At 40.1% G+C, this 13,499-nt stretch overlaps 1 protein-coding gene across 1 annotated transcript; it reads right to left on the reverse strand.

Annotated features, from left to right (window-relative positions):
• Positions 1 to 7,486: 7,486 nt before the first annotated feature.
• LOC121142845 (mucin-like protein 2) lies at positions 7,487 to 10,874 on the reverse strand. The gene is made up of 4 exons (XM_040753694.1): positions 10,721 to 10,874; positions 9,936 to 9,974; positions 8,922 to 9,122; positions 7,487 to 7,675 (listed from the first exon to the last, which is right to left on the reverse strand). The coding sequence occupies exons 1-4, from the start codon at positions 10,776 to 10,778 to the stop codon at positions 7,656 to 7,658; spliced, it is 318 nt and encodes a 105-aa protein (XP_040609628.1). The 5' UTR covers positions 10,779 to 10,874; the 3' UTR covers positions 7,487 to 7,655.
• Positions 10,875 to 13,499: the final 2,625 nt, after the last annotated feature.

Here is a 13,499-nt window from a genome sequence, read left to right on the forward strand (position 1 = left end):
TATATGATTAAAAGGATACTTAAATCCCTCCAAAAATAGTTAAAAAGCTACCTAAATTGCTTTAGATATAGCCAAAATGAACATCCAGCCAGTCTGTTAATGTTTTTTTTTTTCTTGAGACAGGGTTTCTCTGTATTGTTTTGGAGGCCAAGATGGCCTCGAACTCACAGAGATCCACCTGCCTCTGCCTCCGGAGTGCTGGGATTAAAGGCATGCGCCACCACCGCCCTGCTAGTCTGTTAATGTTTTAACAGAAAAGTTAAGATGCAATTGAGGCCTTGTCAGCTAGTGAGAGCTCTACAGGTTAGATTGGGAAAGACTGTTCACAGACTTCAAATAATTTTCAAAAATTATTTGGGACACAGTATAGTTTACAGTCTTTGAGTGATTTTCAGAAGTTTTTTGGGAAATACTTAAAGGATATGTCCTTTTTTTGATTTTATGAGACAGGTTTTCTCTGTATTGTTATGGAGGCTGTCGGTCCAGCCTGGCCTCAAACTCACAGAGATCCACCTGCCTCTGCCTCCCAAGTGCTGGGATTAAAGGCGTGCACCACCACCGCCCGGCTGGATATGTCCTTTTTAAGGAGCATCTACTAATAATCTAGATAGTGATTCCAATTCACCTAGATAGTTAACTAAGGAGGGTAGACAAATCCTTCTACTGTTATGGTCCAGCTTCATAAGTTCAAACAAAATTTAGAAAATGAAAACGGGGGAGTAATGTCCCCAGTCCCCACATGACTCATCAAATAATACACTCCTCATTTAAAAAATTTTAAAAATGTGAATGCCTGTGAGCAATCTACTTCAGACAGATTCTGGTATGATGGAACTTGAGCAACTATTGTTCAGATCAAATGGAGACATCCATGCACTAGACAGTGGAGAAGACCCTAATTTGGGGTCGAGGGCATGTTTGTGTTTTCTTGCAGGAAAAGAATAAAGCTTCAGCAGCTGTCAGACCATTTGGTGAGATGCATGGAGCAGAGAAAAACTAGACCTGACCATGGGAGTCTACCTAAGCCTGTTTGAGTGAGATCTCCTAAATCAGTGTTCCTGACCCTTGATGTCATAGAATCTACAGCCCGAGAAAGAAGGAAAACAGTCGGTTTGAGATTTCCAGTTTCTCAACAGGCCTGCTGCATCAACCTCCCGGACCCATGAGTTTTCATCCCGAAGCTAACAGAGAACTGGAAAGACTAACTGTCTGACCTTGACACACCTTGAAACAACAGAATTCATTTTGCCAGTTTTTCCCTTTGGGGGAAAAAAAAGGACCCATTTAAAACATTTGGACATTGGTATGGACTGTGATGAGTGGCAAAAGCCTCTTTTTAGTATTTGAACAAGACATGGTCACTTGAAATATCAGACTTGGTGGTTCCTGTTTCTGGAATCGTGCCTATGCCAGTGTATTTTTCTGTAGAAATGCAACTTGTCCTAATGAGACAAAAAGGAGACTTTGGCTCAAGTCACATATTCAGCTGAGGCTACTGACGTTAAATCAACAAACTGCATCACCACAGGAACAAATTGGTGTTCTGTGGATAGTGCAACAAGCCTCTTGTTCATATTTTTTATAATGCTACATGTGTAACATCAATGATTGTACCTAATGTATCTGTGCAAGTGCACTTTCCAAATGCTTTCCCGAGTAGATCTTGGAACAATTGTAAAGTTTATCACTGTTTTGACCATCAAATTGTAACTGTAAATCACTTGCGGGTTACCCTTGTAACAGAGGAAGGCTGGTAGAATGTTATGGCCCAGATCTGGTGATGGGTACGGTGATGGAGAGGCGCTATGTCAATGTGGTTCCTGGAAATGGTAGCAGTGGCGGTAGGCATTCTGGCTTTATGCCGAGCTCAACCGTGCCTTGTTCCAGAGGCAAGAGATCCGTAACCAAGTGTTGGTTAGCTTAGCCCATGGCAATCCCGATAGCCATGAAGTTTGGTTACAGATGATTTAAGGATGAGGTTCTTCCGTTGACGGACAACCTGTGGGGAAGACTCCTCCCTCCTAAGACAGGGGTTCCAAAGACGGGCAGGGGAGGGTGGCCCTACTTGACCTAAGCCAGAAGTGCCTCATTAGAAAATAAAAAAAGGGGGAATTGTGGGGACACCAGACCTTGTTCAGAGACCCACTTCCCCATCAGCCTGGGAGTAGACAGCTGTAAGACAATGTTTACTAAAAACATGTTTACTAAAAACAATACAATGCCTGGGGCAATAAGTTCCTGAAAAGGGCTGGCCCATGGGAACCGCCCTGACCTTGACCTTGTCCAAAGACTAACCGCCTCTTCTGACACACCCAAATCAGTTTTTGGTGTCAGAGCAGAACCAGCCAGGGGTAGTGAGAGAGCAGAAGCTTTTCAGGAGGGAGGCCTTTCTTGGGAAGTTTTCTTGAGCCTTTTTGGGGCCTGCTTAAAGTTTTCTTTACACAGTTGAACAAGTCTCTGTGCTGTCAATCCCAGACACCCTCGCACATTCTCGGATACAGGCTGCTCAGCAGACGCGGCACAGCCATACCTAATATACTCACTCCTAACCTTAAGAAGAATGCTGGCTGGCTTTCTGTGGGGGTGGGCTCTCAGGAATTCCCTGACAGTTTTGACACCAATGGGTCAAGTCAGGGCTGGAGCCTAACTCTAATCCACCCCTCTACGGGGGCTGACCCACCAACTGGGGCCTAACTTTTTAAATCACTCCTCTACAGGGGCCTACCTTCTAGGGCCTAACTTTTTAAATCACCCCTCTCTGGGGGCTGACCCACCATCGGGGGCCAAACTCAGTATCCTAAACTTGGTACCCCTATCCAAATACACTCTCCTACTTACTTGTTGGCCAACATTCAGTTTTTCTTCTTTTCCAATCTTGGTGGGACCTATATCTGTAGCGAGCAGCAGGTGTGTTCACAGTTACAGTGCTAATGTAGGCATTTCGGGAGCCCAGCCTCAGGGAAAGGCTTCCCCAGTGTATCAGCTCTGCTTCCGCAGGACAGGGTCTTCCAGCTGGGCATGTTTGCCCAGTGTAAAGCGGAGCAGAGAGCTGGGAGCAGAGTTGTTCTCTGCCAAGGGAAGGTTTCCCGGGCAAGTGTTACAGCCCTGCTCGCTCTACTCTGCTCTGCTCTACCCAAGGGGGCCTCTGCTCCGTAGAAAATCTTCCATTTCTCCAATCATTCACAATAGTTGTAAAGGTCCCGAATAATATTGGGATCTAGGGTGCCATTACGTGGCCATTTGGACTGATTATCTAAATGGTATTTAGGCCAAATTTTATTGCAAAAGCGAGTAAGTTTAGGACCCTTTAGTCTAGGCTTTCTCTCTGCTACCCTCCAAGCCTTCTCTCTGTGCCTCATGCTCTCCCTCTCAAGTCCCTTTGGCTAGGAAGTCTGAACAAGATGATCTCTCCACTACTTTTGATCCAGCCAATGAGCCTTCTCCCCATCGAACAAAACCCTCAGCTCCCCCTCTAGCTCTGGCCCCTCCAATTTCCCTTTCTCCCTCTTCAGTGACAAGTCACCCTAGTCAGCTTTCACTGGCACCCACCTTCAGCTCACCACCAACAGTCCCTACTGGGTCCCGCTCCACTAAGGGACCAACCCCTTTACCTCCCCAACCTAAACCAGCTCCAGTTCTCCCCTTGTGAGAGGTTGCTGGGGTGGATGGCTTAGTCAAAGTTCATGTCCCCTTCTCATTGACTGAACTCTCCCAAGTAGACAAAAGATTGGGATCCTATAGTGCCAACCTTTCCACCTTTGTTAAAGAATTCCAGTATATTACCCAATCATATAACCTTAGCTACCATACTTCACAACTATCCGAGGCTAAGGGCTAAGGATGAAAATAAAGACAAAGACAGCGGCTCATTCTTACAAGGAGAATGACATTTATTTTAACAAGAGTGGAACTTTATATACCAAAGGCAGGTATGGTGGAAAAAACACCAAGGTCAGAAGCCTATGTTCCCAGCGCCCTCCAGCAAAGGGTGGACCAAAAACAGGAATTAGCATTTAGACAATAAACAGGAACTTGTATGCAGGCCTTACTGGGAGGAGTGGACAAGAAGTGTTTTGCTAAAAGCTCCTAGTAACAAGCAGTCAATAGATCCCCAGGAGGGAAGGGTACAACAGTTTGTATGTGTCACAACAGCTTGAGTTATATCCTTTGATATTAACTTTCTATTCCTGTGAAGAACATTATGGATATTTTGATGAGGATTGTTTTGTATCTGGGTTGTTTTTGGTAATTTTAATGCTTTAACAATCTTTATTTGTCAACCCAGGGGCTTGGTACATTTCTGTTTTCCAATGTCTCCTTCAAATGCTTCTATAGTGTTTTAGAATTTTCACTTTAGGAGTCTTTCATTTCCTTAATTAAGTATATTTCTAGTTAGATTTTCAGATACTGTAATGAGATTGATTTTGAGATTTAGTTCTTAACAAATCCACTCATGATGTATAGAAAACTTACTCATTTCTGTATGAGGATATGTGTCCTTGTATTTAACTGAATTAAATTATCAATTCCAAGAATCTTTGTTAGAATTTTTAGGTGTTTATATGTGAAGAATTATATTGGTTGCAAATACATTACTTCATCCCAGTAGTTTTAACTCCCTATCATTAAAAAATAATCTTATATAGATCTTCTAGATAAAACTTCTGGTAGTGTTTAAATAAGAGTAATGGGATTTGAGTGGAGATGCCTGCCTTCTAGATCTAATTTTTTCAGGGCTTATATCATCAAGGGGGTATTAAATTTTATTAATTATTTTTTATCATCTACTGAAATGACTAGAAAGCTTTTATTCTTTTCATGGTGTGCTATATTTATTGACTTATGTAGGTTGAGCTATTCTTAAAAATCTGGTATTCCTGGAATAAACCAATTGTATCTTCATGAATGATGTGTTTGATGGACTTTATTTTGCTTTCTACTTATGTATTGGTGTTTATCAGGAACTATTCGTTTTTGTATCATTGTAGCTGTCATACCCTCATCTGGTTTGGGTAGTGGGGTAAACTTGGCATCCAAGAATGAGTTTTGAGAGGTCATCTTCCATTAAATTTTAAAATGGTTTAAGTAGGTTTGGCACTAGTTCTCTAAGGATTTGGTAAAATCCAGCAGTAAGGTCATCTGGTCCTGGCCTTTTCTTTGCTGGTAGACTTGTGAATCCTTGCTATTTTCCTACTCAGGAGAAAATCCACTAAACCCCAGTTTCACTAAACTATAACCCACACTGTAGAGCACACACACAATCTTTTAAAAAAGATTAATTTATTTCTATTTTATATATATGAGTGATTAACTACAAATGTATATGTGTCCCACAAGTATTAGTAGTGTCCATAAAGGCCAGAAAAGGATGTTGGAACTGGAGTTACAGATGGTTGTGAACCACCTATGGAAAGTGGAAACCAAACCCAGGTTCTCTGCAAGAGCAGAAAGTGCTCATGATCACTGAGCCATCTCTCCAGCCACAGCAGTCATAGTTTTAACAGTCATAATGATCCTAAAGGAGCATCAACCAACTTAATGCCATTATGGTGGCTAAGCTATCTGACTAATCTATGCATTGTGATCAGCAAGTCAAAAGTAAAGATAAATCCTTCAAAGTTACAGAGATAGGGTCCTGGGAAACAGGTCCAGAGACTCAATGGATGGAAAGATAGAGGGACATTGGTAGACAAGGAAAGTGAAGATGGGCTCGGCAAGATGTTGCTTTCTTCCTTTCTTTCTTCCTTTCTTTTTTTGTTCCAACCCACTTTATTTATTTATTTATTTATTTATTTATTTATTTATCTATCTATCTCACATATAACAAACACCACTGATGTTCTTTTATCTCTATATTCTAAGTTTAAAGCTAGTTATTAAAACAGTTGGCTGGGGGATTTCAATGGCTTATAAAGAGACTAATAATTAAAGAAAGATTTTTGTATACATTATTTTCTGAAGTACAAATTCTCAGTAGAAGAAATGATCTCTGAGTTGTGCCAAATTCTTAGGAGTAAACACACATGCACACACAAATACATTCTTCTCTCAGTTACACACATGAGACTAAGCGGTTACTTGCACAAGACTGTGGAACCAGGAAGGTGTGGGTGCCAAGTGTGTCCGGACTCAGTGGCGCGGAGCCCCCAAGACCCACTCATCTCCAGGGGCTGGCTCAAGGCATTTTCCAGCACTTAAGATGTTGCTTGCTTGATCCCAGCAGACATTGTGAAGAGTAAGGTGGGAAGGCATGGGGCAGATATCAAATCAGGACCAACAGGAGAAAGGGAAAAATTAAGGGACCCAACAAAACACCCAACCCAGAATCTGTTTACCAGATAGCTGCTTTATGGCCCCTCCCATCCAGATAGGGGCTGTTGACAATAAATCTGTTACCCTTTCTTTTTCTGTGCCTGGGTCTTCTGTTTTTCCCATGTTTTAAACTGTGTCCATAACATGAAATGGACAGTAATTCCCCAGACTACTACTAGCACACCCTTGACAAATGATGAGTATGATTCTAGTCATGTAATAAAACAAATTAGGGACTAAGATATCATTACATAAAGCACCCATCCTAATTTTGCACTTTGGATCAAATCACCCCATGGTGACTACCAGGAGGACAGTTAAAACTGAAAAAATCTGAGAGACTTTATCTCTTCAGTCAGTCAAGGAAATAACAGGCTGGTAAAAATTCCAGGGAATGGGAGCTTTTGTGAAAATATTAACATAGCATTTGTTCTTCAGTCAGGAAACAAGAGAATTAATAAGGGAAATAATCCATTTCTGTGTATTCAATACTTCGGACAGGGTGTTGGGGGGAAGCAATGTTAATATCTGGAGTTTTAATGAGCTTTATCTGAAAAGGAGGTAGTCAATGAAACAAAACATGTGTTTGGAGATGAAGCAGCGCTTACTCATTAGCTGAGAGAGAGGCATGGCTGTTTGATGTCACACATTAAAATTATTTGGTGCTGGAAACAAAACTGTGAAGTAATCTTGTCATTTTGTCTCATTTACTCACTGACACTGAGGCATCCCATCTGCTGCTAGTGTTTTATGAGTTTGGTCAAACCCCCAAATTCATTTGCTACCTTTACTACAAGCTCAGGTCTAAGACCTCCAAAGCCTAGTTCCCCATGTCAGGCCTGTAGCTAGATTCAGCAGCTTATTTCATCACTGTCACCTCTAACTCACTGCAGATAAGAAAAAATAATTCAGAAGAATCTGGATGAATGGAACTGAACACCAAACCCGAGGAAGTGTTTGGTTAGTACATTAATATAGAAAAGCCCAAGCCTCTAGTAATATGTCTAATATCTATGCCTTATTTAAAGAACATAAACGAATCTTTCAGATAAAATTATGAAAGGGCAATCATTAAAAAGAGCTCAAGGAAGTATCAGAGAATAGTTTGCATTTCCAATGGATCGCCTAAAGAGTATAAAGTTATCACCAGTCCATACACGTAAAAACAAAACCCTTTTGATGCTGCTCATAACCATTGTTTATTTGACAGACAATAAAAGTTAGAGATGAGGGAGAGAGAATAGCCAGGGTAAACAGTTGGAGGAATCAAATCAATGAAGTTCTAGTCTGGTCTGGAAATATCAATAGTAGAAGATACACACTCATGGCATGACTCATAGAATCTATCTGAATTTGGCAAACTCTGTAAGAAAGAGAGAAAATAAGAAGTTACTTTGAGATTTCTTGTTTTGTTTTAACCTGAAGGGAGATTAATAACACTACTAATTCAGCATAAGCAAAAGAAATATGAAATGTTCATTCCTTAAAACTAAAACTCAAAGATGTGGGGGCAGAAGCCTGGAATCCCAACCCTCAGGAATGAGAGGCAGGAAGATGAGGAATTCATGGGTAGTCTGGGCTATATAATGAGGCCCCGTCTCAGAAATACATCTGTCAAACAACCTTCATTTCCCATCTAAAATATTTGGAAATGCAGCCTAGGATGGAGTCATCAGGCTGGACATTTTACAGAGATCAACAGGAGGTAGATTAGCATTAATTTTTCTTCTATTAATACACTAAGCAATTCAGCTTCTGTGACAAAGAAATTATGGCAATACACTCACTTCCCAGCATTTGCCTAGTACAGATCAATGAGCAAGATGTCAAACAACAACCTTGACATGACACAGGAGAAGAAATTCTTGGATACGATTCCTTAGTACCTCATCCTCTGAGGGCAAATACTATCCTGCATTACTGCTGTTTCTGCAGAAAAAAGCTGCTCACTGGAAGCCCCTCATTCCTTTTTTATGATGTTCATTTTCTAGGATAATTTCTTAGAGATTTGAACCCCATCTTAAATTTATAATATGAATTTTCATATTTTATGAATATGAATTTTATAAATATGAAATAAAATAATTGGTGTAACTTTAAAGTTGAAGGGTTAGGGAAAAATCCCCAATAGAAAAATGCCATAATCTTAAATTAATCTTTAAACTCCTAGAAATCTCCTGATTCATACTACAACAGTCATCCTTGGAAGACCTCATCACAATGCTCTTTTCTGTTTCTATTTTTATAGTAGTCTCCAAAGAACATATACGTTTTATTTATGAAAACTAAAAGGTATTCACAGTGGGGACACTTTACACTTTCAATGTTTTCTGCTTCATATACTTTTCCTCTAATGAATCCTACCACTGGAGTGATGTAGTTAAAACTGATAAACTTGATAAAATTGATAGACTTGTCACACTCATCCTTCTGGCACTTATATACAGAGAATATAATGAATGAGAAAAGAGGAATGAAACAAAGGACTCTCCTTCTCCCTCTCTTCATCCTCCCTCACATTTTCCCTAAAGTACAGCTCATTGTGATCATGGGGGAACCTAAGGAATATAAGAGTCACATAGAGAACAAAATTAGAAGAATGTTTTTACCTCTGGGAATGTCTGGTATAATATCGTGCAGCAATCTCTTATAGGTTTTTTCAGTGGCCTTTTTGGGGACCTCTTTAGCGGCCTCACTATTTTTCTGGGTTTCACCACCAGACTCGGTAACTTGCTTCTCAACAGCAGGCTCAGCTGGTGTCTGAGATTCAGAGTTGTTGGTTTCACCAGATGTGCTATTTGCAGAAGCAGCTGAAATTAGGAGGAAAAGCTCCAGGTGAGACACTGACTCGTCTTGACAATTATATTGGTCCCAACCAGGATTGCAATCCATTTCTTATCCTCAATTCATCAACTCTTTCATATATTTAGTCTGTCATATATTTTTTTGCTTCATCTTTCATGACCTCATGGCTCCTTGGTCAATAACATTGACCCAAGACACAAGCAAGTGCCTTGTGACAGGAATGGGACCACAAACTTAAGTCAAGCTAGTCACAGACATTACTGCCCAAGATGCATAAAGAAAACTCCAACCAACATCCTCCAGTGTCAATTCCAAGCAGGGAAACAAACATAATTTTGAGACTAGTGTGGCTATACCATTGTACATGCAAAGCACAGACCGTTCCTTTTGTCTCAACCCACCCTGGCATATGTTCCCATACCCTTACCCCACAGCACCTTCAGGAATTTGTTGTCTGTCCCAGTGGCAATTGATTTCTTTTTTACACGAGTTATACAGGCCTTCAACTTGAGAAAGTCTTGCCATGCACTCAAATATAATACTCAACCACAGTATCAGACCTCATGGCCTTGTGCCTACTGCATAAGAACAATACATGTCTACAGTTCCTCTAAGTCCATGTCAGCAGCTTAATTATCTTTCTATAAGGAATGAGATGATATCTTTATATTAAAAATAATTTTGTAATAAAGAATGCTGCTTTCTGTGGATTTTGCTGAAATTTTCTCAAAATTCAGAATATTCACATGCCATTGACTTCCATGAGGCTGTAAACGAAAATGTAGGAAGGTAAGGAAGGGCACTTAGACTCAGCTCACCAGGTTCAGAAGTATCAGTGTTGGTCGAGTTTGCGTCCTCTGAAAGAAAGAAGGAAAATAAGACAGATGAGCTCAAGAAATATTTTGATGGGATGGACAATGTCAACACTGTCACAGATATTCATAAGGGAAACCCTTAGTCCTGAGCAGACAGATTGAGGGAATCACCTGCACAGATAAGAGAAGAACCTTTGAAATCTAATGTGTGTCAGTTTTGCTTCCCATTAATCACCTTCTCAAATTGACACTAACGATTCACATGCATGCCACACAGACAATGAAGACTGACCTGAACCAGGAATCCCAGTGCAGTCAAATTACCTACAATGTCATGTCAAAATGGAGGTGGGTGCCAAGAAGATGGCTTAGTGGATAAAGCCCTTCTCTTACAAGTTGGATGACGTGAGTTAACTTGCATAGTTGTAGGTGGGAATAGATTCCTGAAACTTGTCTCTAACCTTCATACATATTCCATGGCATGTTTGAGACCCTGATAACCCCCCTCCCAATCTCTCTCTTTCTCTCTCTCTCTCTCTCTCTCTCTCTCTCTCTCTCTCTCTCTCTCTCTCTCTCTCACACACACACACACACACAAAATATTATACATACAATAGTAATAGTAACTATGATGATGATGATGATAACTATAAATTAAAAATTGAAGGTAGAGCCAGGTATTAGGTAGGACAAGAAGTAGTAGCATGCAAGCATCCATAAATTCATGTCTTACAGAGTAAGTACAGTATATATTATAGCCTCCATTTCAAGTAAAAATCTTTACTTACGGCAAGAGACTAGGATAGTGGAGACACCAAGTAATACAAGGAATACCAGGAGCTTCATGGTGACAAGTAGAAGAGCAGGAAACTCACAAGATCAATCTCTAACACTAGGAGAAAAGGAAGACTGTTGATTTCTGGGTTCTGTGTCGTGGGATTATATGTGTAGCGTGCACCAATCGGAAGCTGCCACAATCTGGTAAGTGAGTAATAGGGATGGCTGAGAAGGAGAACAAATGAGAATAAACCACATAGCCAGAGGCCATTTAGAAAGGTCATGACTTCCAATGATTGACTAATCGTTGATTCTGAAAACATAGATATTTTGTGAAGCTGTTGTCTAATGAATAAATAGTCTTCTCTTGTTTGAGACATGGGGCTTTCATACTTTACAATCTTCTAACAAGTTGGAATTGTCTTCACAGTATTCTTGTTGTCTGCACTGCTCTTTTCAAACATCAGAAGTTAGAAACTTTCAGAATCTTCACCTTTATGTCTCCTTCAATGAAATAATTGTGGTAGAGCAGCTGAATCCAAGCATTACCAATAGTCATCAGACTGTAGAGTCTTCAAACCATAGTGTTCTCACTGCATATTCAGTAAGGGTCAACTGCTCACTGAATGAGTGTGAGCCCAACCCTGTATTTTGGCTGTTCTTGTACAAAATCCAAAATCTAAGAGCAAAAGGACAGGAAAACAAATTAACGTTTTAATGACTGCATCTTTTGAGACAGTTCATTCATTAAGCTTTCTTTTTCTCCCTCCCTCCATTCCTTGCTTCCTTGCTTCCTTCCTTCCTTCCTGCCTGCCTTACTTCCTTTTTTTTCTTTGCTTTGTCTTTATCATGGGATCTCTCATAGCCAAAGCTAGTTTTGAACACCAGATCCTCGTACTTCTACCTCTTAATGTTGAGATTAGAGGTGTATGTCACCATACCCACTCTTGAAACTATCTCTAGGCACTATAAGAAATTTGTAGAAAACCGGCCACAAAAATGCTTCAACTAGAAATACTTTAAATGATAACAACAGCAAGATTCAAAAGTCAAACAGAATTAAAACAAGAACAACAACAAAAAGTTGCACATTAGAAAGAGGAAACAAATATTGAAATGTTAAAAAATTCAATGGGGCATATATGAAGGAAAATGTTTCATCAGAAATAGGTGTACAGCATTAAAGGAGGGAAAGTACTATGAGAGGAGAGAGAGAGATCTAGGAGTGAAGGAGGTAAAGAGAGGACCATGGAATCTATGTGTTATGAGATTGTAAGTGGCATCTTTGAGGGGGATCAGAGAACAGTGTGGGGAGTGAAAAAAGACCCAAGTACAGGACTTCTGAGTAAGGTGTCAGATCAGGAAGCCCCACGTGTGTTCCATGAAGAAAACAGGATTATGAGCAATAGTTTGTATTTCTACAGGAAACTGAAGAGAATAAGCATCTTGCAAAGAATCAGGTAGGAATGGAAGTGAACCATTCCCCGCTGCACCTTGGGTTAATTTTTTATGGAAACTGTCAAAGAGGTGCTTCTGCTTTTCTCCTTCCTCTCCCTTTCCCTACCACCCCACTGAGCACCACACAAATGCTACAGGACAGCTGGAGAGAGATGGAACAGGCTGTGCAGACCTGACCAGGAGCTGGAATCCCCATGAGCAGGGAGAATAGGATGAGAAGAGGGAAGCTGAGGGGCAAATATGCAGCCTGAAGCTGTGACCTGCCACATCTTTAGTTCTGGTTCTCTGCACAGCACACCGCTCCAGTCTGCTGCATTTCCCTCATCTGGTCAATTTAATTAACATAATGTAGTCTGGCTATTTCTGTTGTCACAGACAATACATTTTTTCTTTTTATGGTGAAATAATATTCCATTATGTATATTTTCTTTATTTGCTTACCTGTCAATTGCTTCTGGATTGTTTATCTGTCTTAGCTATTTGAACAGCGCTACCTCAATAAAGAGTGCAGGTATTTCTGACTCATAGATTTAATTTCCTTTGGATATGTTATAGTAGTTTGATATCTTGTCACATGGTATTTGTACTGTTAGGTTTTTAGAAATCCTCCAGATCACATTCTATCATGGTTATACTAAATTATATTCTTTGCGTGTATTATGGTCCCTTACTCCCCTCCCATAATTCTTGTCATAATTAGGTAATTTTCTTTGTTGATATTAACCATTTTGAGATGGGGATTTTTCTTAGTGTGGTTTTGACTTGTATTCCCAGCTAGGACTATTGCCTATATTTCAATAGTGTTGGCCACTGGTAAATCATCTTTTGAATATGTCTATTCAGATCATTTACTAGTTTTTAATATTATTTTATTATTATTGATTTTCCAATTCCTTTTATAGTTTCTATGTTACTCTTTTGTGAGATAATTCTAAAATATTACCTGGGCAGTGGTGGTACACACATTTAACCAGCACTCAGGAGGCAGTGGCAGACAGATCTCTGTGACTTCAAGGGCATCTTAGTGTACAGAGTGAGTACTAGGACAGCCAGGGATACACAGAGAACCCCTGTCTCAAAAAAAAAGGCGAATCACAAACATTTTCTCATATTCTGAAGCCAGTGGGAGGGCATTCTGCTTGGTTTATCTGCTGGGCAGAAGCTTCTCCATGTTCTATATATAATTTTCTTCATGTCCTGGCTGTCAAGCTTCAGTCCTGACACATATTGCACTCCTTTATTTCTTGCTGCTTTTGTTCCAAATCTTGTTTATAAGCCTGTGGATTTTTTGGTTTATTGTCTTCATAAATATCAAAGAATTCTTACTGACTT

The sequence above is a fragment of the Mesocricetus auratus genome, unplaced genomic scaffold (genome assembly GCF_017639785.1).
Source record: "Mesocricetus auratus isolate SY011 unplaced genomic scaffold, BCM_Maur_2.0 Super-Scaffold_100010, whole genome shotgun sequence".
Lineage (NCBI taxonomy): Eukaryota > Metazoa > Chordata > Mammalia > Rodentia > Cricetidae > Mesocricetus > Mesocricetus auratus.